The 24079-nt window shown below is 44.2% G+C and overlaps 1 protein-coding gene across 2 annotated transcripts in view; it reads left to right on the top strand.

The window, feature by feature from the left end:
* LOC122391810 (zinc finger protein 271-like) overlaps window positions 1-24079 on the top strand; it is a 64962-nt gene that overhangs the window by 16444 nt on the left and 24439 nt on the right. For both annotated transcript variants that reach the window (XM_043386090.1, XM_043386101.1), the window contains exon 5: window positions 1456-1603. In XM_043386090.1, coding sequence (XP_043242025.1) covers window positions 1456-1603 — 148 coding nt within the window. The remainder of the gene's footprint in view (window positions 1-1455; window positions 1604-24079) is intronic.

The following is a 24079-nucleotide window of genomic DNA, read 5'->3' as shown; positions in this document are numbered from 1 at the left end:
AAATAAATTTCGCAAATATATATTAATGAAAACTGCGATATATATACACGTATATTTTACTTGGGATCGGACCGTTCATTTCAGAGGAGAGGCGAAAAGACCCTGTGGACACCACCCACGAGGCACGTGATTCCGACTTGTGGGCACCTCACACATGAATAGCCAATAGTAGTGAATGAAGCGGGGCCAATGGGGCTACTCATAGCAGAAAACCGCATGCCTCTGAGACATGCGGTTGCGTTCCGAGGCTGATCGATATCATTGACATTTTTGGGTCCCCTACTGCAGATAGGCAGTGTTCGTGTCAAATCCAGTTCTACTGTTATCTATGATTTTATATATTTATTTAAACATTCTTGACCGCATTTGACCTCATTTGACCTTGAAGATATTGACCCAGGATCATGAAATTCACACACAACAGAGTTCCCCAGGGCCCTACCTACCCTCCAAATTTCGTCTTTCTAGCTCCAGTGGGAGCTGAGATCTTGGGGGGGGGGGGGGGCGACATCCGCCCCCTTCCAATGGGCGTAGTACTTGCAACCCTTCCACTGCGCGTGTTAACCTGGCACGTGCCAGAGGCGGATTGCTTTTTCGATCGGGGATCATCTGGCTTCGGTAAATTATGGGGTTTTGGTGGTCCGCTGCGGGTAGGCGTTTTTCTTTTATATTCCGTGGCGTTTGCGGTGGTGTTGTTGGCGGTGGTTTTGCAGGAGGACATTTTCCTTTTTTCTCACATTTGCGATTGGCGGTGGTTGCGGTTGGGCGTTTTACTTTTTATGGCGTTTGCTTGGGCGTTTTTAGCGGTGGTTTGCGGGCGTTTTTCATTTCTTTTTGTTTCATGTGGCGTTTGCGGTGGCGTGTTTGACGGCTGCTTGCGGACGTTTTCTTTCCTTTGTTTTCCGCGGCGTTTGCGGTGTCGTTTTTGGCGGCGTGTTGCGTGCGTTTTTTCTTTTTTGTTCGCGCGGCGTTTGCGGTGGCGTTTTTAGCGGCGTGTTGAGGGTGTTTCTCTTTTTCATTTTTCTTTCGCGCGGCATTAGCGATGTTTTTTTTCTTCTCCAAATCCGGTCCAAGGAGGCGCATCAGCGCCACCGGCCTCTAGTCCACCTTTCAGTAGGGATCTCGCCTTACATGGGAACACTAGGGAGGGTGCACACGTGCATGGACTGCTTGTGCAGAGCAAGAACGGCCTAGCCGGTTACGCTCTCAAAGCTGTAACGGCGGTTCGGATCGGATATGCTAGTGCCCCAACCATGGTGGTTAGAGATATCAGCGACATGGTATGCTCCTGAAGGGGTCGCCTCTACAGCTTAAGGACGGCTTGCTCGATTGCGCTAAAACCTTGTGGAACAGACCAGGTAAGCAGTAGACAAAAGTAAGCGGGCCTCTCATCTAAAGCCTTGGTACTGCGTCCAGTGTCAACGCCAGTAACTCAGTCAAACACTTTGTTTCCAGGTGCCATCCGATGGTAGTAACCTTGGAGGGGACGCCAGCTTTCCCAAGGTGGAGCTCAGAGAAGACCGTTCGCCGTCCAGTGATGTTACCGGGGATCTCACTGCTCCCAAGGATGAGCTCAGTGAACGTCAGTCGCCCGTCTCCAAAGGTGGGACGTCGTTATATGAATTTCGTATTAATTTAGGTGATAACATATAGGGGAGACCCGGGAGGTATGGCCCCCCGGAGGTATGGGCCATCGCAGTTTTGAAGAAGTGTTGCGTATTTTTACACATTTGACCGCGTAAACTGGTAGCAGCCATTCCGTTATACAACCCACGTGATTTCCAAAATCTTCCTCGGTCTTCTTTGGCAATGAGCGGTGATAAAGCGTTTTTGCCCTCTTCGAGTAAAATACGGTATTGGAGACCCGGGAGGTATGGGCCGGTTTTGTGAAAATGCAATTTTCTTCCAGAAGGCAGTGGCTAGACCCGGTTTTTCACTCTGTGTATGTGAAGTTGCCTTTCGCCTGCAACGTTTGCCTGGTATTAGGCATCTGGGATCAACTATTTTGTCTCGAGATAACTTTAAATAAATCATGTGCTTTTTCGATCCATCAAAATACACCGGGAGGTATGGGCCATGGCCCGGGAGGTATGGGCCGGTGCCATGTTTCATATTATTTTCTCGACAATGAGAATAACCCGGCAGTTGCTGGGGTATTTCGCCACCCACCGTTTGCTGGGGGGGGGGGGCGTTAAACGCCCCCAGCCGATAACTCGAGAACCAATAGGCGCAGCGAAACGCACGATGCGGCAAACGAAAGAGCGCGACGAGACGCTTCAGATGAGTACTTTAAAGTTGAATTTTGAGGTCAAAGGTCGGGTCAAGGTCAGGTCAAACACCTGAAATCGGGCTTTCAGTAGCATGGACTTCAGGACTTCGCAATGGGTGCCTCTCGCCATAAACTCTGTCAAAACGGTGCACAATCCATCTTATAAGGCCTACAAGAGTGTCAGCTCCATATAGGGGTCAGTCAAGCATAGGTCAGGGTCAAGTTCAGGTCAACCGGGTAGGCACATATCCCCGAAAATCAAAACTGATATTCGCAGCCTGTGACACATGTTTTATAGGTAATTTGGGGCGTAGAACACGATGGTGACATTCATTTTATCATATGTGTACGTGTTTGGCTCAAAAAGTTCAATTTAAGAAATTCATGTATCATGGTCACGAAAAATTGCCAAGATTCAGTTCAAGATTTTGGAAAATGCGGAACGATAATTCAATAATCGAAGATAGCCATTTGATTGATCATGGTATTGGCAGTCTAATGGCGTTTACGGCATGTTTGTATGTCTATTCTGTGATTTTATATGATTTTTTGAACATATGCCGTTTTTGGTCGAAAACTCAGAAATCATGACGTCACTAAAACCTCGATATCTCAAAAATTTTTCGACCGATTTTTTTTGAAACTCTGTCACACTCACAATAAACTTCAATCCATTCTCTACAGGTACCCAAAATTTGGCGCGCCGTTTTTATGCTATGGCCCGGCGAAAAAAGTGGGGGCGTTTAACGCCCCCCCCCCCCCAGCAACTCGTGGGATAATACTCGTAGCTGGTATCTACCTTGATCTCTCTTAGAGCCCAGGAACCGCATAAGCGGCCAACAGCTTAGTTCATGGAGGCCCATATGTATTTTGGTAAACTCAGTCATGCACCATGAAATAAGATCAATAATATTTTTCTGTTCGAATGAAATTTGAAGTTAAATTTTCGACCTTGCGCGATAATAATAAAACTTATTGACGGGGACATTCAATGAAAGCATCTTTTTATTTATTTAGGATCAACGGGGTGGGTGGCCCGAACCTCCTGGTTCGGACGCCAGAATGTGCGTAGCATCTCAGCTCATAATCTTGCAAGAAAGCTGCAAATTGTCTATTCATTCTTAATTTGCATGCTTTAACTCTCGCCGGCCGAGGGGGGTGCCGGCCCCCATAGGTTTTTTTTGCGATAACTCCGAACACGCTGGCGATAGAGAGCTGAAACTTGGCATACCTGACCTTTGATTCAAGCCGGATCTTTTGACATCAACCGCATTTTTTGGTCAGGTCAGGTCACTGACCTATGACGTCGTAAGTGAACCACTGCACGGTCTTCAGATGTCGCAACTTCGCAACGCCCTCACTGCCAGAGGAGATGTCACAGGGAAATGAAACTTGCAGGATCTAGTATCCATTATGAGTCTCACAACTTGTATATCTCGGATTTTTCCTAAAGGTCATATGAGGTCAGGTCATTTTCGTGACCTCACCATTATAAGTTTATGGGGAAAAATGAAAACTGCTATTCTGGCGCCGGGAACGATCAACTATCTCAAGCACACAGAATCGTGATTTGATGCACTCCTTGCAAGGTTAGATGCGTCATTTTTGCAATGTTGACCTTGCGTGACGTCATTTATGACGTCATCAAGGTCATATTAGTTTTCCGTCAATAACTCTTGATCAAATTGAGCTAGCGAGTCGGGAAAGCCACCAATGGACTCAGGAAGACCTGCCGAATCGAATGATATGCGACATGACCTCTTTCGACCAACTTCGTGACCTGGGGGTGCTGACCTGACCTTGACCTGAGGTCAACACCCCAAGTTGACCTGACCCGGACAAAATGTATATCATTCCACGCGCCTGAGCAAGGCGAACACGATGCTGCCAAAATCGTGGCTCTGTGGCCGTTTTTTGCGAAGTTATTCACCAAAAACTGAAACGTACCTTGGGGCACTTGACCTGACCTCAGAGGTCACCGATTGACCTAGGACCTTAAAATCGGGTACCAATCTCTGCGTCTCGTAACGGCGCACACGCTCGTTTTTTCCGCGACGCGCTAGCTCCACCAGGGGCGAAACGGCGAGGGGGGGTCGTACCCGCCCCCCCCCCCGCGGCCGGCGCGTATGTAGAAAACCAATAGGTCCGGCGAGGGTTAAACTTTATGCTGGCGATGGTCTGACATCACAAAAGGAGCCTGGTTCAAATTTATCACGAATTTTCTTGTATGTACCGTATTTCACTCGAAGAGGGCAAACACGCTTTATCACCGCTCATTGCCAAAGAAGACTGAGGAAGATTTTGGAAATCACGTGGGTTGTATAACGGAATGGCTGCTACCAGTTTACGCGGTCAAATGTGTAAAAATACGCAACACTTCTCCAAAACTGCGATGGCCCATACCTCCGGGGGGCCATACCTCCCGGGTCTCCCCTATATGTTATCACCTAAATTAATGCGCTCTCGCGAGAGCGCGCACGCGAGAGCGAGAGCGAGAGAGAATCTTTTTTTCTGTTCGGATTTATTAGCAAAAAAACGTTTGGTTATCTTTGATGACGTCACATGCCCTTACAGCTGTCCAATAGGAAATAAGGTAGTCAAAGTTGGTCATGAATTATGTCATTTATGTTATAATTGACCATGATAACTTGGCCGTCCCAGCAAAGCGACCCTGAGCGCACCGGCCAAGTTGCCCCGTTAGTCCCGGCCAAATAACCCCACATCGCTATTCCGAAAATGTTTGTCTATAAAGTTGTCATGGCTGTACGGAACTAAATGAAGTTGCTCTTGGAACCACTGAACATCCCCCAGAATGGCGCTATAATGTCGGAATTCGTTTGCAGCCCAAATACTACATGTTATACAACTTTTTAAGCGGAAGTAAAAGTTGCCGTTTTCTAATGAAATTCCCGTTTTATTTATTTTGAAGAAAACTATGAGGGGGGAAGTTTTGACCTTTGTCCTTGAGTTAGTTCTACCCAGCCCCCGTTCACGAGCTTCAGAATTCCTTTACGTGACGTCATCACGGCGCATGAATTTTCCTTCACCCATAGAAATGCATGCAAAGCATGGTGTGTTTCAGGCGGGCTAAGGAGAAATCTAAGGCCTACATGTGTTCAAAAGACGTACCACTAAGCCAATGGATTCGTCTCATTACGATAAATGGGGTTGAAATCGAAATATTCGGCCTATGTTTATCTAAAATGGGCCAATCAAATGGTCCCTGCAACTCATAATGAAGGATTTCCTCTGCGTTGAAAAATTTGTTACAAGTGTTTTTTCATCTGCGACAGGGGAAATCCTTCATAATTGCTACCAGATTACTACCATATTCCCTCGCATTTCTGTTGCGCATTGCCTCACAAATCAGAGTTTTGTGAAGTTTTTAACAATTTAATTGTCATATTTTGACTGATTTTGGCCATTTTCAATTATTTCAACGCAGCATGGATCAGATAGCTCTCATAGTTTGCTGAAGAATTTGGCTTTTGCTTGGTTATTTTCAAGTTATCTGTGATTTGGTGCGCCGTGATCGTAGCATTATACAAATTGTATCAACTTTAAAATAGAATCAACTTTTGAAGTGAAGTTCACATGAAAAATCAAAAGTTCAAGCATAATAATTGTTTAAACATAATGATGCAACATGTGTCTCCCAGATGAAACTTACATTTCAATTGAAAACTGAAAATGGAAAACAGAAGATGGATCTGCAGAGTTACTGAGATCACAAGGTGCTCTTGATTGTTGGTAATTGAAGATGTTGAGAAAACTTGTGAATCTGCATACCAGTCCTGACTTGCTTGATTGTTTAAAACTATTTTAATTCTCATAATTGTGTAATGTGTAGTGACTGTGCACACTGCGCCGCACATGTGCGCAGAAATGTGCAGGTGGCTGGTAGGTGGGTTAAACTTCGGAGATGCGAATTTGGATGTCAGTTATAAAATTAATGGTTATGCCTTCTAGAGTAAGCTCTGCTGTTTTTTTGTAATTGTTTTTTTTTATTGTAACCTACAATGCTGTTCGTTTCATTTTTATTCAAATGCTCGACCAGAATTTGCACTTGTTCATGCATGAATGGCTAAGTTTGGGGTGTTTATTCAACCCTGACTGCTCAAGTTTTTCAAAGGCACATGACACAGCTTGGCTAGATCAGCTGGTACCTACCTGTTGACTATTTTTGTTTTTGGTGGTGATGTGTTTGCTGTTTGTCTTTTGCAAGGTGGTCAATGAAATAAAATAATGCATTATTTTGGAATGTTTCCTTGACAGAAGCCAGGAGCCGGATTGATGTGTGCTGGTGAATGAGATGGTTCAAAAGCATTATCTGATGTTTTCCAATGTGCATAAGCCATAACATTCCTTTCATACGCTTAAGATTTAATAGCTTCTCAGTCTCTGTCATTTTCCTGGAATATCAGGAATGATATTGGTGTACCTAGATAAGAGATATCAGTACCTTCTCAGAGGTACCTGCTTTCTGCTGGATGAATATTTAATTGGTTGGACGAAATGGACAGGTAGCCTTATGATAATGTAATGTGAAATCTTATTTCTATAAAACTTTGATAATGAAGTTCTAATTATTCATATGTGCATACATTTTTGATGACTAAGAAAGTTTTCCACAAGAGTAGAAAATGTGGGAAAGTCTATCAAATAACACATTCTGATTGGCTCAATGCTGACAGAGTGCTGCCTCAAAGAATAACTGACTTGCTGGGTTACGAATATTTCTTTATTATAATTTTGAAATTTAATGTACAATACATTGCAGTAAAATAACAAAATAGTGCAGTAAAATAGTATTGGCGACGATCAAACAACACGTGCGCCATTGATGTCTGCAAAAATTGCTACCAGATTGATACCAAATCCGTGACGTAGCTGCGGCGCCTTTATTTCCCTAGTGAACCAACCTGAGTAGTAAAGTAATCTTGAGTTCTACCCATGACAAATGGCTCGTTTTTTTTTAAGTTTGCCCCTCACTGTAAACGTCTTTTTGAACACACTCACCTCCCGTATTTTTTAAAAACCTAGTATGTGCCAGCAACCTCAAACAGAGCAAAATGCAAAAAACCAAAATCATGCTGACATAAGGAAACAGTGGCCATCACCGAAGAACCAATGTTTTATGGTTATATAATACTCTGTTCGGAATGTGAAACTACTATGCATTTCAGACCCCATGACACCCTGTTTTTCGGCGATAATTTCTTCAATTTTTGTCCTATTAGCTTGAAATTTTGGCAGACCATATTTCAGCTCAAGCGCCAATTTTTGTCAATATGGTCTCTTAACAAAATATCAAAATTTAGAGCACTTGTCGTTGGCTCGTAATGTTAATCAGTTTTTGCACCCGGATAGAGGCTCGCTCGTTGCCGCACCGGATTGGATAGGAGCGCTGGCCAATCACGTTACGCCGTGCTCAACTTGACTCCGCCCACCGGCCGTGACCGCGATGGGTCTATGCCGCTTCAGTCGGTGTCAGCACCGCGGAGAGGTCGCAGCGGGACCACATAATGGAGACAAGTTAAGCTGGCAACGTTGTTTCGGGACGAAAGCCAAAAAATTATCCGTTCGAGGGCATGTGGTGCCCTCTTCTCCTTATTTTGGTATTTAAACGTCGAACCAGCTCAGAATATTCAGAATGATCAGAATCAAAGCTATTGGAACGGAACCGGCCGTAGAAGGAAAGATAGATGGACTCTTGAACTCTGAATATTTATTTAAGCCGGAGTTGCATCTATCTCATTGTCAGGTTGGGTCAGGTCACTACCCGATTACCTATCCTCTTGAGTCCCGCCAATTAGCCCATGAATGGAGAGCAACGAAACTTTCTTGGCTGAGAGCTTTGGTGCCAATAATGACCTTATTGGTGACATTTCAGCCATGAAGGTCATCGCGCATGCGCAATGACATGTATACTGGGATATACAAAAATACTCAAAGCCTATAAAATATGACTGAAATGCAAACCATGAAAACTTCCATACAATCACCAAAGTGTATTTTTTCGTTTGTTTAGGGCGTAAAATGGCTAATAGTATTGACACGTGTAATTATTAACACCGCTCGCCCTTTACTTCCGCTTCTTCTGCCCCTTGCCCACTGCTCTTAGGTCTTTAGTTGCCATTTCCTTTGAAGATATGGAACTTGTAGCACCTGTTGCGAATCGATAAGCAGTAGAGGAAGACCTTGCAGCATTATCTAAAGCGACATATCTAAAAAAAAATCGCCGTTCGGTGTGTTTTAGAGAGGTGCTTGCCTATGTCATTGTGCTTAGGGGTCGGATTCTAATTCATCGGGCGATTTATCAAACTTTGAGTGAGGATCTACGGTCATTGAGGTCACCAACGATTCGAAGAATGTCAACGCTCAACTACAGAGCCACTTGACGGCATAATGTTGTGTGTGAGCCACAAAAATGGCTTTAATTAACCCAGCGACCATGTATACTACAGTATACATGACTAGTCCTAGGCACAGTCCGTTGTATACTGACGTTTACATTTATCCGTCGTGCAGGATTCCGTTGGTCACTCGGGTGTACATTTATTTTTTCAGAGGCCAATTCCTCCCAATAATTGTAGTGCTACTTCTTAAGCACGTCTCAAAATTTTTCGGACCAAGGACATTAGTATACCTTAGTATACATGAACTTTAATTCTTTCTGGTAAAGCTTCAAACAAACAATTTTATTTACAAAACCTGCAAGCAATGATCAACAACGAATGGTTGTGTTAGCAAAAATACAGTTTTCAATGAGTCATACTCTTAAAAAGAAATAACAGGAAAATAATTAGGAGACGTACATACCTCTATGCTGCGACCGCCGAGATACCGGGAAGATTGAAGCGCTGAGGCGTCAACAAATTCAACTTGAGGATATAAATTCAGCCACCAGGTGGCGGAGTATGGCATTAAGAATGCAACGCATGGCCATGAAATAGCCTAGCCATTAGTGAATTCCGTAGAGATCGACTTAAGACGATGTATACCCCAGTATACAAAAAGAACCAAGAGGCTATAAGATCATGCGTAAGCCTCTGCATGGCCAAAAAAAAAATATTGATATATTTGGCAGCGTCAATAGATGTTTCTGAGGAAGGCGCAGAAAGCAACAGGGTGGGATGAAGAGTCTCGGGCACGGCCGATTGCCTGAGGCATCGCTCCAGCGAGACGACCGTATTCGTGATTCGTGAAGCGGTGCGGGGCGCCGGGTGGGGCAGAAGCGTAATGTGTCGTATGGTAGAATGTCATGTGTGTGTGTTATATTGTTAAGGCGTGCACAGAAAGAAATAGGAATGTGGCAGGCGGACGTTGGGCACTACACGAGAACGATCATCAAGAAACACAAAACTTTTTTTTGTTTGCAAAACTTATGTAGCAGTAGGTATGTCCTCAATGGTGAGGTAACTATCTCTATTCTCTAGGCTTTTACTTTTCATGTTTGCATTTCAACACATAAGATCTGGGGGTAAAGTTAGTCCGGCGACCTCCTCAACCGAAGTCGATGACAAAATGGATTACTCCTGAAGGTGTTCAATGCTTATGTTGCACCGGGATGATATGAATCGATCACACCGGCATACATTCCTAATCAAATTTCATATATCAAACACATAAATTGCATCCTATTAATGGTGATTCTATTTTGCAATTTGAACGTAGTCTGACACGATACATAATCTTACGCAATCATTTGAAATCAACAGCGTTTTTTATGTGCGCTTTTTCACAAGCCCCGAATCTTGTGTGGAAATAGATATTTTGTTGTGACTGAACAAGGTGTACGTATACATTTGTGATAAATGGAAAGTCAAGGGCTTCAGCTAGTGCGTTACTTATGCGCGCTATTTAGCTCATTCGATGAAGTTACGGCTGCAACGACAAGTGCACGGCAGCTTCGCTCCATGCGAGCTGCCCCGGTGCGACAGCTACTGCCCCGCCCGCTCCACGCAGCCGACTGACCGGCCAAGGTCACCGCCCCGTCCGCCGGGAGGGCGGAGCTTAATGGTCACATGTTTGTGACGTCACACCTACGCACGGATAGCCTCTACTCCACTGACTGATTTACGGGGCCGATTTTAACATTACGAGGCAACGACAAGTACCCTAAAATTTGATATTTTGTTAAGAGACCATATTGACAAAAATTGGCGCTTGAGCTGAAATGTGCATTGTGAAAATTTGAAGCAAATTGGACAAATATTAAATAAATTATCGCCGAAAAACAGGGTCTCATGGGGTCTGAAATGCATAGTATATAGTGTTAAATGCTCACAGTTGTGGTTACATTGTTAAATATCTTACTATTATTTGTTTATCCCATCCTCACACAGGAAAAACCTAGTAAAATACCTTACTATATTCTTCCTTGTCTTTTCTTTGTTGTTTATGAAACGATTGTTGTACTAAATGGATGTAATTGTGCATTGATATATTGGGTACTTACTACCCACACATTATCAGGCATTATTTACTAGCGATAACATGCAGTGATACACTTTAAACATCACCTAAGGCAGTGGGAGCCGCGTGTATATGACTGTGAAATGAATGAGTGCGGTCAAAACTGAAATGATGAAACAAATATATTTTATATTACTAGGGTTGACTGTTAAGTAATGGAAGTGCCAAGGCCCTAAATACAAGGTTGCACGGACTAATTTCTACTAAACCTACCAGAATATAGTTTCACGGTTGGATATTTTAATAACTATCCAATCAAAACTTCTTTATTATTTTCTCGTTATCATTTATAAGCAATTTTGTAAAATGACTTTCAATTTGATTGCCTTTTACTGGCAAAATAACTTTCTAGTATTGGGTCAACATAGTTATGTTGCAGTAGGAACCATATCTGGCAAAACCCCAATGCCTACATACAGCAGAAAAGGAGCCAACAGGTGTCGCCACAGTCGCCACTTGGTCGCCACACAGATGTCGCGCGCGTAGCCAATCGCCACACTACCGATTTCCATAAGGACGCATATGTACGAATATGTATAGGAAACTCGCCCTTAAGGATTACGCTTACATCCTTTGCTTATGAGGTCGAGGTGGTTGGAAATTGGGAGGGGCTCAGCTATTTTCGACCACGGATATGGCTTTATCACATGACGAGGAAAATGCTGATATACGTTTTATGTGTCATAACCGTACACAAATATTTTTAATCATTTTTCAAAAATAGCCGTTCCGCCGTATCCTTCCGTGCAAAGTGCCGTCGGTCATCCCCGACGTGACGTCACGTAGGGAATTTGCCAGATTTTCCTACTAGACTTCGACACCCCCTGGGAAGTGCCTTTAGCAATTAAAAGTTTTTGCACGTGCACACATTATTTTGGTGCCATCACCTGCGCCGATGTTTTTTTTTTCTATCCAATGGTGAAGACCAGGTGTCTTCAGCTACATTTTGCTCTGAGCTATCGACGTTTTCCCAAGAGATCACCCAAACCTGCGGCGCACGACAAAAAAGGCGCCTGGCAATGGCCAAAATCGCGCGCCAGCGCGAGATCATTAAATCTCAGTTTGTGGTAGGGAAAAGGCCTGCTGAGATCAGGAAATTTCTTTTAAAGTGTATGGAGCGACGGCATCAGGTGCGACGGGCGGTGTGCCGCGTGCATGCGCAGATCAGCGAAGATGGCCTCCTGGCAGCGTTCCAGGACTGGGTCAAGAGGCTGGAACGGTGTGTGATGCTAGGAGGCGATTATGTGGAGTAGTGGTGCTGTTATTTATTGTGTTATATGTATTGTTTTTATGAAAATATAGCAACTTACATTATTTTATTCGTGTAGCCATAACACTTGGCCACTGAGCCCTGGTGATCTCGCCCTGGCGCACGATTTTGGCCATTGCCAGGCTCCTTTTTTGTCGTGCGCCGCAGGTTTGGGTGGTCTCTTGGAAAAACGTCTATAGCTCAGAGCAAAATGTAGCTAAAGACATCTGGTCTTCACTATTGGATAGAAAAAAGATCGGCGCTCGTGATGACACAACAAATGTGTGCACGTGCAAAAACTTTTAATTGCTAGAGGCACTTCCATTACTTAACCCGCGCCCTGGTGGGGTCTGTTTATAACGCGACCTGGTGGGGGGGGGGGGCTATTTTTTGCCCCCTCCCTCGTATCTCCGAAACTACTGGACGGATCCGCAAAATTCAAACGGCGTTCGAAAGGCCTGTCAAATTTGTCGAAGGAAACCAAATTTCATTGACCTCGGGGTCACCGATGACGTCACAGGTCAGGTCAAAGATGAAATGTTTCACCGTTCACGGGTCTTCTAGGGAATGCGCTATAACACCGAGGAAAACGCATTTTGTCGAGAATAAGCGATAGGGCGTCAGTTGCCTAGTAGATATGTTGCTAGTAGAGGTCACTGGCAATACCAGGTCACGTCACAGGTCAGGTCACCAAGGGTCACAGGTCAGGTCACATGAGCCCAACTTCACTAAGGTTGTGTGATGCATGTTTTATGGCCAATTTTCATTTCCAACTCAATGGTGTTGGTTATAAGACTATCAGATACGGCTTAGGTCACTTTCTGGTGAAGTTCAGGCCAAAGTCAGGTCAAGTCAAGGTCAGGCCAAAAAAGGTCAAATTTTAAAGTTGATAGTTTTGCATAAAATGGGTATTGATTCGATGCACCTCGTCAAGGGGAGTCTAATGGTGGTCTTTGTTTTGCGCTACGTGGTCTATGTAGAATTGCTAAAAATTGAGTTGGAAAATTTGACGTCATCAATTTTGAACAGTTTTTTCGCTATAACTTCGCCAAAAAAGAGGTATCAATCTCAAATTTGGTATGTGGATGTAAGGTGGTACGGACTATCACATATATTCCGGTTTTTGCGAAATTCAAAAAAACTTTAGATTTTTAGATCATTATATCCAAAAAAATTAATTTTTTGATTTTTGGGGGTCAAAATCCAAAAATTTCAAAAATCCGAGATAGCAGTTTTGTAGCCCTGTCAATTCTACAGCTTTTATGTTCTATCATTTTTTCTGTATTTGCAAAGCTATAGGCCTGACAGCTCTTCCCGTGAAACCCTTTTTTGGGTCGAAAACGGCAGAACATGACGTCACTCTGACGTCATTTCCGGCCAACCTATCATAGCCTTTGGAAAAAGTTTTGGTCACCATATGTAAAATTGATGTCCGGGAGGGTACTGAAAGTTTGGTGACGATCGGCGCAGCGGTTCTGGAGATATATCGAAAAGTCTGGAGGGGGGCAAAAAATAGCCCCCCCCCCCACACCAGGTCGCGGGTTAATAGTCAACCCTAGTACATACAAATATATTTACAATGCTGCTATCACAGTCGCAGTCGTTCCTCAGGTAACTCCATGACACCCTTCTGCCGAAGTGCCGGTGCCTGCCTGAGGGCGCATGTATCTAAGAATCTTGGCGCATGTTCACCCCCTGAGGGCGCATCACTTCCACATGAGACAGGTTCCAGACAGATGTCAGGGAAATATCCCCGGGCACAGCTTGGTATCGGGCGGAGTGTTTTTTTTTCGGCCCCCTTCAGATCTCGAAAACCACGAATCGAAGCGACAAACGGTAAACGGCGTGTGATAGTTCGTTAAAAGACCCACAACTTTTATATATAACTTTTTTGGGTCAGGTCAATATTGAGGCCACTAAACGTCATCACAAATGAAATGTTTGCAATACTCGTACTTGCTTGCATGACCTAGATAGGCCAACTTCAAAATCTGACCTATGAAGGTCAGTGCTGGATACCAATCAACGCTTCATGACCAGGCAAACAGTTTGGTACCATTTACAAGTCTTAAGCACCATCATTCATATCATGATTTATTAGCTAAAAATTGCTGATGACGTTGACCTCCTGAAGACCCTTCGCACCTGTCGGTAAATGGCACCTGAGTCATTACAGATAAGATAATCTGTCATGATCTTGGAAGGATTTGATGGTTTTGACTTGTTTACTCGAAACAGGACACATTTCAATATTTTCCCATAGGCTTGTAATGTAAAGGTCACCTGACTTCAGGTCACAGATATACAACTTATGAGATATATAGGTATGTTACAAGGAGTTTGAGAAATCCGTGAGTTTGCAAACTCCCTAGGGAGTTTACAAATTCACTAGGGAGTTTACAAACTCGCTGACCAGTCAGGGTGTTTGAGAAATTCCACAGCGATTGGGCTTAATAAAATCAAGTGTGTAAGATGAGGGTGGCATACGTTCCGTCCGTGATGTTAACCCTCGCCCTGGCAGGGGGGTCAATGCGACCCCCCCCCCCTAAGGTTTTTCGGAGATAGCGTAAAAACGGCGGCGCGCAGCGCCGCCAAATTTGGCACAGCCTATGGGGCAACCTTTTTACATATGACCTGAAAATTTCAGGTCCGGGTGATCTTGGGTCAGGTCACCAGGTCAGAAAAACCGGTACAAGGTCATGGTCAAATTTCAATTTCCTTTTTGCACCCGTCCAACTCACAGTTTTCGACTAATTTCCTTCAAACTTTCAGGATGTGCTAAGTTCACCGAGTTGTATAACATATAGTTCGGGTTTTTTGAGGTCACTGACCTGAGGTCAGTTAGAGGTCATTGCGTCGTAATGTTAAGCCTATGGGAAAATACTAAATTCGGAAAATACTGGAGATATCCGCTTCGTTCTATCACTTTTGTGCTTTGAAACCACAGTACTTAACAGCAGGTCACTTGGTGCTTCTTTGTTTGGTGTACTTATCCATGGGTCAGGTCAAATGAGGTCAACTGAGGTCAAATGACGTTTTCGCCAATAACTTGGCACATAATGACGCTCGAGCTTAAAAAATGGTGTCATAGTGTTCCTGGTGATCAGCCGAGTCGAATGATATGCAATATGATGCAATTTAGTTAACTTTAACTTAATTAATTAATTAAAGTTTACTTAAAAATTAAGAAAACTTTAAGTACACTTAGGCAAACTAAAAAGTATATCATTCGACGCGCCTTGACGTGCTGAGTTCACTGGTGCTTATCGTTTTGCTCTATCTTAATTAGATCAAAAGTTATAAGCGAAAAACTTTTGACCTGTTTTAAGCGAAATTTTTACATTTATACCCCCCAAAACCCCCCTAAATATTGACCTAGAACTACCAAATTTGCACAGGGGCGAGAACTCCAGGGGGCCCACCTACCTACCAATTTGGTGTTTCTAGGTGCCATAGGAGCCAATCGCGAGGGGGGGGGGGGTCGCATCGACCTCCCCCCTGCCAGGCCGTGTTATGAAAAAGGCCCTGCCAGGGCGAGGGTTAAAACAAAAGGCGACGTGGTACGGCCTATATAACCGTCGCACGCTGACAAAAAGCTTACAGATCCTTAATTGTTTTACCGAAAAAAATGCTTCTCTCGCGGCTATGTAAAGGGGAGGTTCGGAGCAACGTGCTCCTTCGTTCCGTCGTTTCCATCCTCAGGAATCAGGATACTGAAATCCTTCTCGTCCACGCCGAACCCCCCCCCCCCACTCCGGGCTGGACAGGCACCTTTATCCCATGCGGGCTGCTCCCTTGGAGCGGCACCGCTACTCCCGAGGGAGTGCACCCCGTAGCCGGGTGCAGAGAGTGCTTGGGGGGGGGGGGGGCTGGTTGGTCTGTCCATTCGGACGGGCTCAGCCCCGGTGACTCTGTTTAGGGTGCCTGCCCAAACCAATGTCTCCCCCTAATTCCTATCATTCGTACGGCTCTGAAATGGCCTTGTCAGACCGAAAGGGCCTAGCCCAACAAAACAAAAACAAACAAGCAGCGTGCGCCAGTCGCAGCTGGGCTGGCTGCCAGCAGCGCCGGCTCTCGATTACACGTCTATGGAGGAGTGGGAATGGTCGTGAATCGGTGCGTGTGCCTGTACTTTAGCATAAGTGACCAACAGTGAGCTGTTTCTACTTTGATATATTGAGCCTGACTCTGGAACAGCCACACCTGAGTGGAACGGATCTAATTGGGACGTGAACTAAATAAATGTATGACTAAATAAAGCGCCGGTACATGCTTGGATAGATCAATGAGCAGTTTAAAATAAAAAGGTATTTATGGTGTGCATATGATCTTTTTGATATGAAAAAGGTATTTATGGTGTGCATATGAGCTTTTTGTCAGCGTGCGAGGCCCTACAATTAGCCACCTTTGTTTTAACATCACGGACGGCACGTATGCCACCCACATGCTGCACACTTGTTTTTATTTGGCCCAACCGCTCTGGAATTTCTCAAACTCCCTGACCGGTCAGTGAGTTTGCAAACTTCCTAGTGAATTTGTAAACTCCCTAGTGAGTTGTAAACTCCCTAAACTCCCTGTAACATATATCGACACCTTTTTTTAAACCCCACATTTGTTCTCCCGTGAAGTTCAGACAAGTTGTTTAGAAACCATCAAAAAAGGTACAGTCATTCGATTTTTCTCAAGTTTGTCTGTCTTGGCAGATCAAGCAATGCCAGAGCAAGCTTACGAACACACAAATTTGATCAGGATCGGACGATTGGACACTTCTAAAAAAAGAGATCTTTCGTGCTTCCCGGAAATTCACCGGAGAACAGATGTGGGGTTTAAAAAAAGGTGTCGATATATGTTACAGGGAGTTTGAGAAATCCGTGAGTTTGCAAACTCACTAGGGAGTTTACAAATTCACTAGGGAGTTTGCAAACTCACTGAACGGCCAGTGAGTTTGAGAAGTTCCAGAGCGATTGGGCCAAATAAAATCAAGTGTGTAAGATGAGGGTGGAATACGTGCTGTCCGTGATGTTAAAACAAAGGCGGCTAGTGGTACGGCCTATATAACCGTCGCAGCTGACAAAAAGCTTACAGATCCTTAATTGTTTTACCGGAAAAAAATGCTACTCGCGGCTATGTAGAGGGGAGGCTCGGAACAACGTGCTCCTCCGTTCCATCGTTTCCATCCTCAGGAATCAGGATACTGAAATCCTTGTCCTCCACGCCGAAACCCCCACTCCGTGCTGTACAGTGTACAGGCACCTTTATCTCATGCGGGCTGCTCCCTTGGAACGGCACCGCTGCTCCCGAGGGAGCACCACGTAGCCGGGTGCGATGAGTGCTTGGGGTGCTGGTCAGCCTGTCCATTCGGACGGGCTCAGCCCCGGTGACTCTGTAGGGTGTCTGCCCAGACCAATGTCTCCCCCTATGTAATTCCTATCATTCGTCCGGCTCTGAAATGGTCTTGTCAGACCGGAAGGGCTTAACCCAACAAAAAACAACAAAACAACAACAAAAAACAAGCAGCGCGCGCCAGTCGCAGCTGGGCTAGCTGCCAGCAGCGCCGGCTCTCGATGACACGTCTATGGCGGAGTAGGAATGGGCGATTAGTGCGTGTGCATGTACTTTAGCATAAGTGACCAACTGAGCTGTTTCTATTTTGATATCTTGAGCCTGACTCTGGAATAGCCACACTTGAGCGGAACGGATCTAATTGGGATGTGAACTAATTAAATGTGTATTACTAAATAAAGCGGCGGTACATGCTTAGATAGATCACTGAGCAGTTAAAGGGAGATAATGAGCTTTCTGTTTTCTTGAATAAAAATTATTCGACCTTTGTGTTATTTTTACTGCAGTTTTTAAAAAATATGAAAATTACCTGGCACATTTTCGTATGTGAAATCTGTTTTTATTTTTACAAAAAAAATAAGCAGTACTTGCAGTACTTGCAAAACCCACTGAAATGCTTTGTCCTTCTCTTTCAAAAAGTCGCAGTGTATGGCGCTTTTGTTTCAAACAACTACGCGTTATTCCAATAAATTGCAATATGTTTATTTACGTTTTTCTGCGCCACACATGTACAGCATGCGCCAGAAACGAGGTAAAACTCGCGATTGCGACTACGAAATTCATTATTTTGGCGTGAGAGCCTGAAGCGAAACATGTAAGCATATTTATTTCCAAAACACTTCAGGTTTAACAAACAGTGTCATGTGAATTTTGATGACAATACTGCATTAGTATTTCAGTGATGCTTCAAAAGTGAAGTATCTATCTTCTTTTATTGTGCAGTCGGTGGAACCGATTCAAAATTGAGTCGTTGCTACTAAAATAGCCGCCTATGGCGTCAGATGATGAAAAGCAAAAATAATTGCGCAAATTTGGACATAAACCACCTCCAAACCATGAATATCTTTTGAAGACACTTCAAACAGCTGGTAAGTAACTAGACGTGATGAACATCAAATGTGAGGAATACGCTCATTTTCTAAAATGTCATGCAAGTACCAAAAAGTGATGTAAGTACTTGCTCAACGGTCATTTTCAGCGCTCCCCGCTTACGTGACTTCAAGGTGAGATATTTGCGGCATGGTACTGATTTGAGGAAAATGGTTTTAATTTACAATTATAACTTGTCGTGTTTTATCAGAAAATGGTCCTAACTTAGATTTTGTGGAAAAAGGTCATATTCTCCCTTTAAAATTAACAGGTATTTATGGTGTGCATATGATCTAAAAGCTTCTTGTCAGCGCGCGAGGCCCTACAACTAGCCGCCTTTGTTTGGACGGCACGTATGCCACCCACATGCTGCACACTTGCTTTTATTGGTCCAATCGCTCTGGAATTTCTCAAACTCCCTGACCGGTCAGTGAGTTTGCAAACTCCCTGGTGAATTTGTAAACTCCCAAGTGAGTTTGCAAACTCCCTAGGGAGTTTGCAAACTCACGGATTTCTCAAACTCCCTGTAGTTACCTATACAAATTATCTTTATAGAGTGCCAGAATATTGTCATAGGGTTCCCTAGCCTTTCATAGAAATTCTAATTTAAATAATCCTATTAGCAGTAAACAATGCACATCAAACGGAGTGCAGTCCTGGATATCATATAGCATGTCATACTTAAAATTATGCATTAACTGTTTACGTCCTTATCCCGTTGCAACTTTCCACAACTAACCATACTCCTATACGATGACCTTCACCTACCGCCCGCGCCCCAATTACGGCTAACCCACTGCCCCTGTTGTGGTTGCTCCTCGCGCCCTCTGGCGGCTCAACGCCCGCGTCGGGAACGACGATTACCACGGCCGCCGGCCGGCGCCGCGTCGACAGTCAGTCACAGTCACGCCGCTATGGGCGCGTCATCACTCGCGGTGCAGTACTGGTGTGTGCGGTCTCTTCGGGCCGGGTAGATTCAACGAATGTGTCAGTGAGTGTGAATCTGGTAAAATATCGCTGCAATACCTCCCTGTTCGTCATCTCATCAGCTCCATTCCTCGTAAGTTTTTTTTTTAATTAAACTCCTGTCCCATTTGATCGTTTCCCAACAAAGCTGGTCTTTTCTAGTATTTATTCTACAAAAGCACAACGATCGGTACCTATATTAGTTAGTTGCATATTAGTTCTAACCACAAACAATTCTACATCTACCTATTACTCGACATTTCGCAACTACAATGACGCAAAGTACAATGACCATCTAAAGTCGCGAAGTGTCAGACCGTCGACCTCAAACCACTACTCTCAACTCTGCACCTAAGTAACAGAAGAAATTCCGCCGTAAGCTCAAGCATTCGTAGCTGTCGAAAATCATAACTCATAGCCATATTCATAGATCGATTGCATGAATCAGTCGCCACCTTAAAACATTACATTCCTTTTCAACCGTATTTACCTGCTCTCTAATTGATTTCGACTTCGCAATTAATTCCTACAGCAATATTACCAATGATTTCGCAATGCAACTTTTAGTGAGTACAGCACGAATCATAAACCCAAATCGCACCTGGCCACCGCCGATAATAAATCGAACGAACCAGTTTGACCAAAGACAAAGACATTTCAACGCTGTCACGCATCCTGTCATCAATTTCAGCGTTCGTGACACTGAGCTGCTTGCTCAAATTTTAGCCTCTCGTTCTCGGCCTAATCGTGAACTCCAACTGACAATAACGGTTTGCTGGCGACTCTGACATGACCTCAAAATTCAGATCCTAATATGCTACTAGGGTGTCTGGACCAATAAGTTCAAAGTAATTTAAGTTTTCCAATTCCAATTGAGAGTGCATTTTATGGCAACCGAAAATGTTTGGCAGTCGTACCGGCACGGCAACCGGGCAGAGGGGGGGGGTCAAGGATTGGGATTGAGCAGACTTTTCAACAACACTCACATTCTGGAGTTTCTCTGCGCTTCCGCTTCTCAGTGTGGTCACAAGCGTCGGCTGCTCTCCTCGGTTCTGATCGCTCGAACTGAAGAGGCTTCTCGCGGGTGACCCCGGACTGATGGCGGCTCCCAGATGGCGTCTCCGGCTCCAGCTGCAGACTGTGACTCTCGGCTGCTCGACTGTGACTCTCTGCTGCTCGACTGTGACTCTCCGTCTGGTTGGGTGGTGCACCCTTTTATGGTTGGGGGGGGGGGGGGGGGGGTGACTGCCACGCCCTTGCGCCGTCATCTTCCTCTGCCTTCCTCTGGTGGGTGGGCCCGTAAGATGGCGCTCTCTGTCCTCTTCAGCCAGCTTGCTCCTGTGTGGCTGCAATTTTGGCCGTCGAATCGTCTTCGTGTTGAGTGCTTTATCATCTTAGTAGTCGCTGGCATAACCAATCCCCGAAAGGTTGGTGATTTCGAGTTTTAATTTTGATTCTTCAATTTCATTTTATTCAAACTTTTGTTTCCTTCCGTTTCGTCTGCCGGCAACGCCCCTTGTGACGTCACTCTTGCTCCGCCCACTGACGTCATCTTGGTTGGGAGGGTCCGCTGAATAGCGCGCTTTCTGTCCGCGGTGGCGACGTCCTGAACTACGTCTGTTTCGGACAACAGCGCTTTCTGTCCGCGGTGGAGACGTCCTGAACTACGTCTGTTTCGGAGGCTGTTTGCTAAGGTCAGCAGATTCCGTTGCAGTGTGACGCACTGTTGTGCTACCATGACTACGTGAGACCCAATGTGCTACGTGCCTTAAAGGGACAGTATCATCGAAAAAAATCAATGCATGGAGCTGATTTTTTTTTACTAGCATTTCTTATTTTTCTGAATCAGAAAAACATAGTTTGAGGACCGAACTCGGTGAAAATATTGCAATCACATTTCATTTTCATGATTCATTTTCATGAGCGAACCACCACTATACAAGCATGGCCGCCAGTTTGGAAGCATGCAAAATTACTACAGAACTGGCGCAGATAATACATTATTGGCGCTACGCTTACGCGGTCGTTCTTCTGATTGAGTTGTCCTTAGGGAGAGGTAGCCTTAGGTATTGCCTATAAAAATATCACGTGGCAATTGGAGGGAGTGACAATTGGACGCGACAATTGACAATGGGAGAAAATATCACGTGACAATCACGTGATAAACGTCATACATTGAAGGGAGATTGTGATTCAAGCTGGAGGAATTCCTTTGTTGAGCCGCTAGAATCCGAAGGAAACAGCGGAAATTGCCTACGACTATTTAATGAATTTAACGGTGATGAATAAGTGCGAAAAACGTTTTGGCTTTATAAAATTTGATGAAATGACCAGGACAAAAGTTTTATTACTGGCGGTCAATTCAAAACGGCGCAAACATTTAAACAGTGAAGATAGTGAAGCACGATTCAAAGTGTAGTACACCTTTCGTACTTTGAGCGGCGATAGCGGGATAACGGTGTGGAGCTTCGAGGATCGGTCTTCAGTTCCCGGACCAGAAAGGTGGGGCCTATGCAATGTCAAATTTCATCAAAATGGTGATACTGTCCCTTTAAGCCTGCGCGTTGTCTCACAGTGTGCCGACGTTTGCTTGTAGCTTCAGCTGCTTTGTAATGACTACCAATGACTCATCCTGATGTGACTGTCTTCAGAGGTGCTTGTCTTAATTGGAGTTTAATGGCGGCCCATTCTGTGCGGACAGTGAGAAATGATAGGGGAGGGTGGACCGGGGGTTGTTGGGAGGAGGGAGGGAATAATGACAAGGGAGGGAAGCGTGCGGCAGCGCTCTGCTCAGCTGCGCGTCACCCGGCCGGCCGTGCCGAAAAAATATTAGGTTAGATGGTCAAGATGTAGCGTGCTACATCTTTAGGCTATTGAATTGTAATAACAGCAATCTTAGCCACTGCAAAATACATTTTGTGGTAGAAGTTCCATTGCTTAGGGCAGGGGTAACACATAATCCTCAGCATTTCACAGGTTTCGTTATAATTAGAATTGTCAAGGATCTACTGTGGTCTATCAAAGGTAGAATACTAATGCATGCTGCAAAAGCACAACCAATTAGTAAGTCAAATGGTAGGTAATAGGTATAATGCAATAAAATAAATAAATGTTCATGGCAACATTCCCTAGGCAAAAGGCAGAATCAAAACAACACAAAACACATTGTTTGGAAACTGGCCTTGAGTCCTGAGATGTGGTCTGAGATACTCTACAAAGAATTTGACACGGAAAATCCAGCTGAAAAGGCAGGTGTTACGTGGCCCTGACCCTGAGCCTAACTTTCGTCCGAAAATGAAATGAAAATGAATTAAACTGGCATTTTGTCTTATCTTAACAAGAAAACACAGCATGCAGACAAAATGAATACAAAGTGGCGCAGAATGATCAGGCAACCAAGGATTAACTTTTAACATCCTCTCTCCCCTAATTAAAGGATGTATGCTGATGACGTAATATTTATTCATATGCCCTTTTGGTTGAATTACTCAAGAGAAATGATTTTTTTTTGTAGTGAATAACACTCAGAGTGTTAAATTCATTAGAATTTAATATCGTGTTGGATGATTTTTTATCTATAAAATCATTCACGAGGCAGTAGTTTGTAGTTCAAAACCCTTTTTTGCAGTGTTTTAAGACAGCTGGTTGAAAACTGTGTTATGGCGCATCTGTTTCGAAATCCTTGATAACCTTGGGTTTTTCTCGCGTTTGGGATGGGGGAGGATATTATATCGTTTTTTAACATGTTATTTGGTGACTTCTCAGGACAAGTGAGTTATTAACACATATTTTTACATGATTCGTATCTTACTCACGAGCCAGCAAGTCATGGCAGATAGGAAAAAGCAGATGTTGATCTCGCTTCCTCAGTTAGGGACATGGCAGAATGTGTAGTTTTTTTATGTCACCTATAGTTCATTATTTGGTTGGTACCTGCAACATTTTAGCAGAATGTGGAAAATAAGAACGCCTGTGAAATGTAAATGTGATCGCTGCTCACTGTGCAGTCTTCAGAAACACATTTCAGTAATTCAAGTTCTTTTTCAATTCAAGTTTATAGCTTCCCAGGAGTCGCTGGCGGTTTAAATATAGCTAGCATGTGGAAAGACCACTATTCCCAGCTTTTTAATGATACCACCTGTAGCAGTGATGAAACTTATCTGGTCCAGCTCACTCGTTTAGAAGCGGATGATATACCTGTCATCAGTCACGAAGAAGTCAAGGCTGCCGTCGCCAAGCTTCAAAGTGGGAAATCGCCAGGTTGGGATTGTATCACTCCCGAACACCTGCTTCTCTTGGATAATGACGTTCTTCATGCACTTGTTCTAATCATCCGTAGCATCATTTGTCACTGCTGTCTACCGGGAAGTGCCTTACACTCCCTTCTCGTGCCATTGGTTAAGAACAAGGGAGGTACTCTGGATGATACATCAAACTATAGGGCTATTGCTCTTTCAACTAGTGTCTCAAAAGTTCTTGAAGTGGTCCTATTAGACAGATTATCGCCATACTTACGCACTAGTGACGCGCAATTTGGATTTAAAGAAGGTCACTCCACCACCCATGCTACTTTCGTTCTAAAAGAGGTGATACATTTTTATAATACACGGGGAAGTCCAATGTATGCGTGCTTCCTAGATGCACGGAAAGCGTTTGATAGAGTTTCCCATTCAAAGTTGTTTAGT

This window comes from Amphibalanus amphitrite, unplaced genomic scaffold (genome assembly GCF_019059575.1).
Source record: "Amphibalanus amphitrite isolate SeventyFive unplaced genomic scaffold, NRLGWU_Aamphi_draft 000022F_arrow, whole genome shotgun sequence".
NCBI classification, from domain to species: Eukaryota; Metazoa; Arthropoda; class Thecostraca; order Balanomorpha; family Balanidae; genus Amphibalanus; species Amphibalanus amphitrite.
This window is presented reverse-complemented; position numbering and strand designations above follow the sequence as displayed.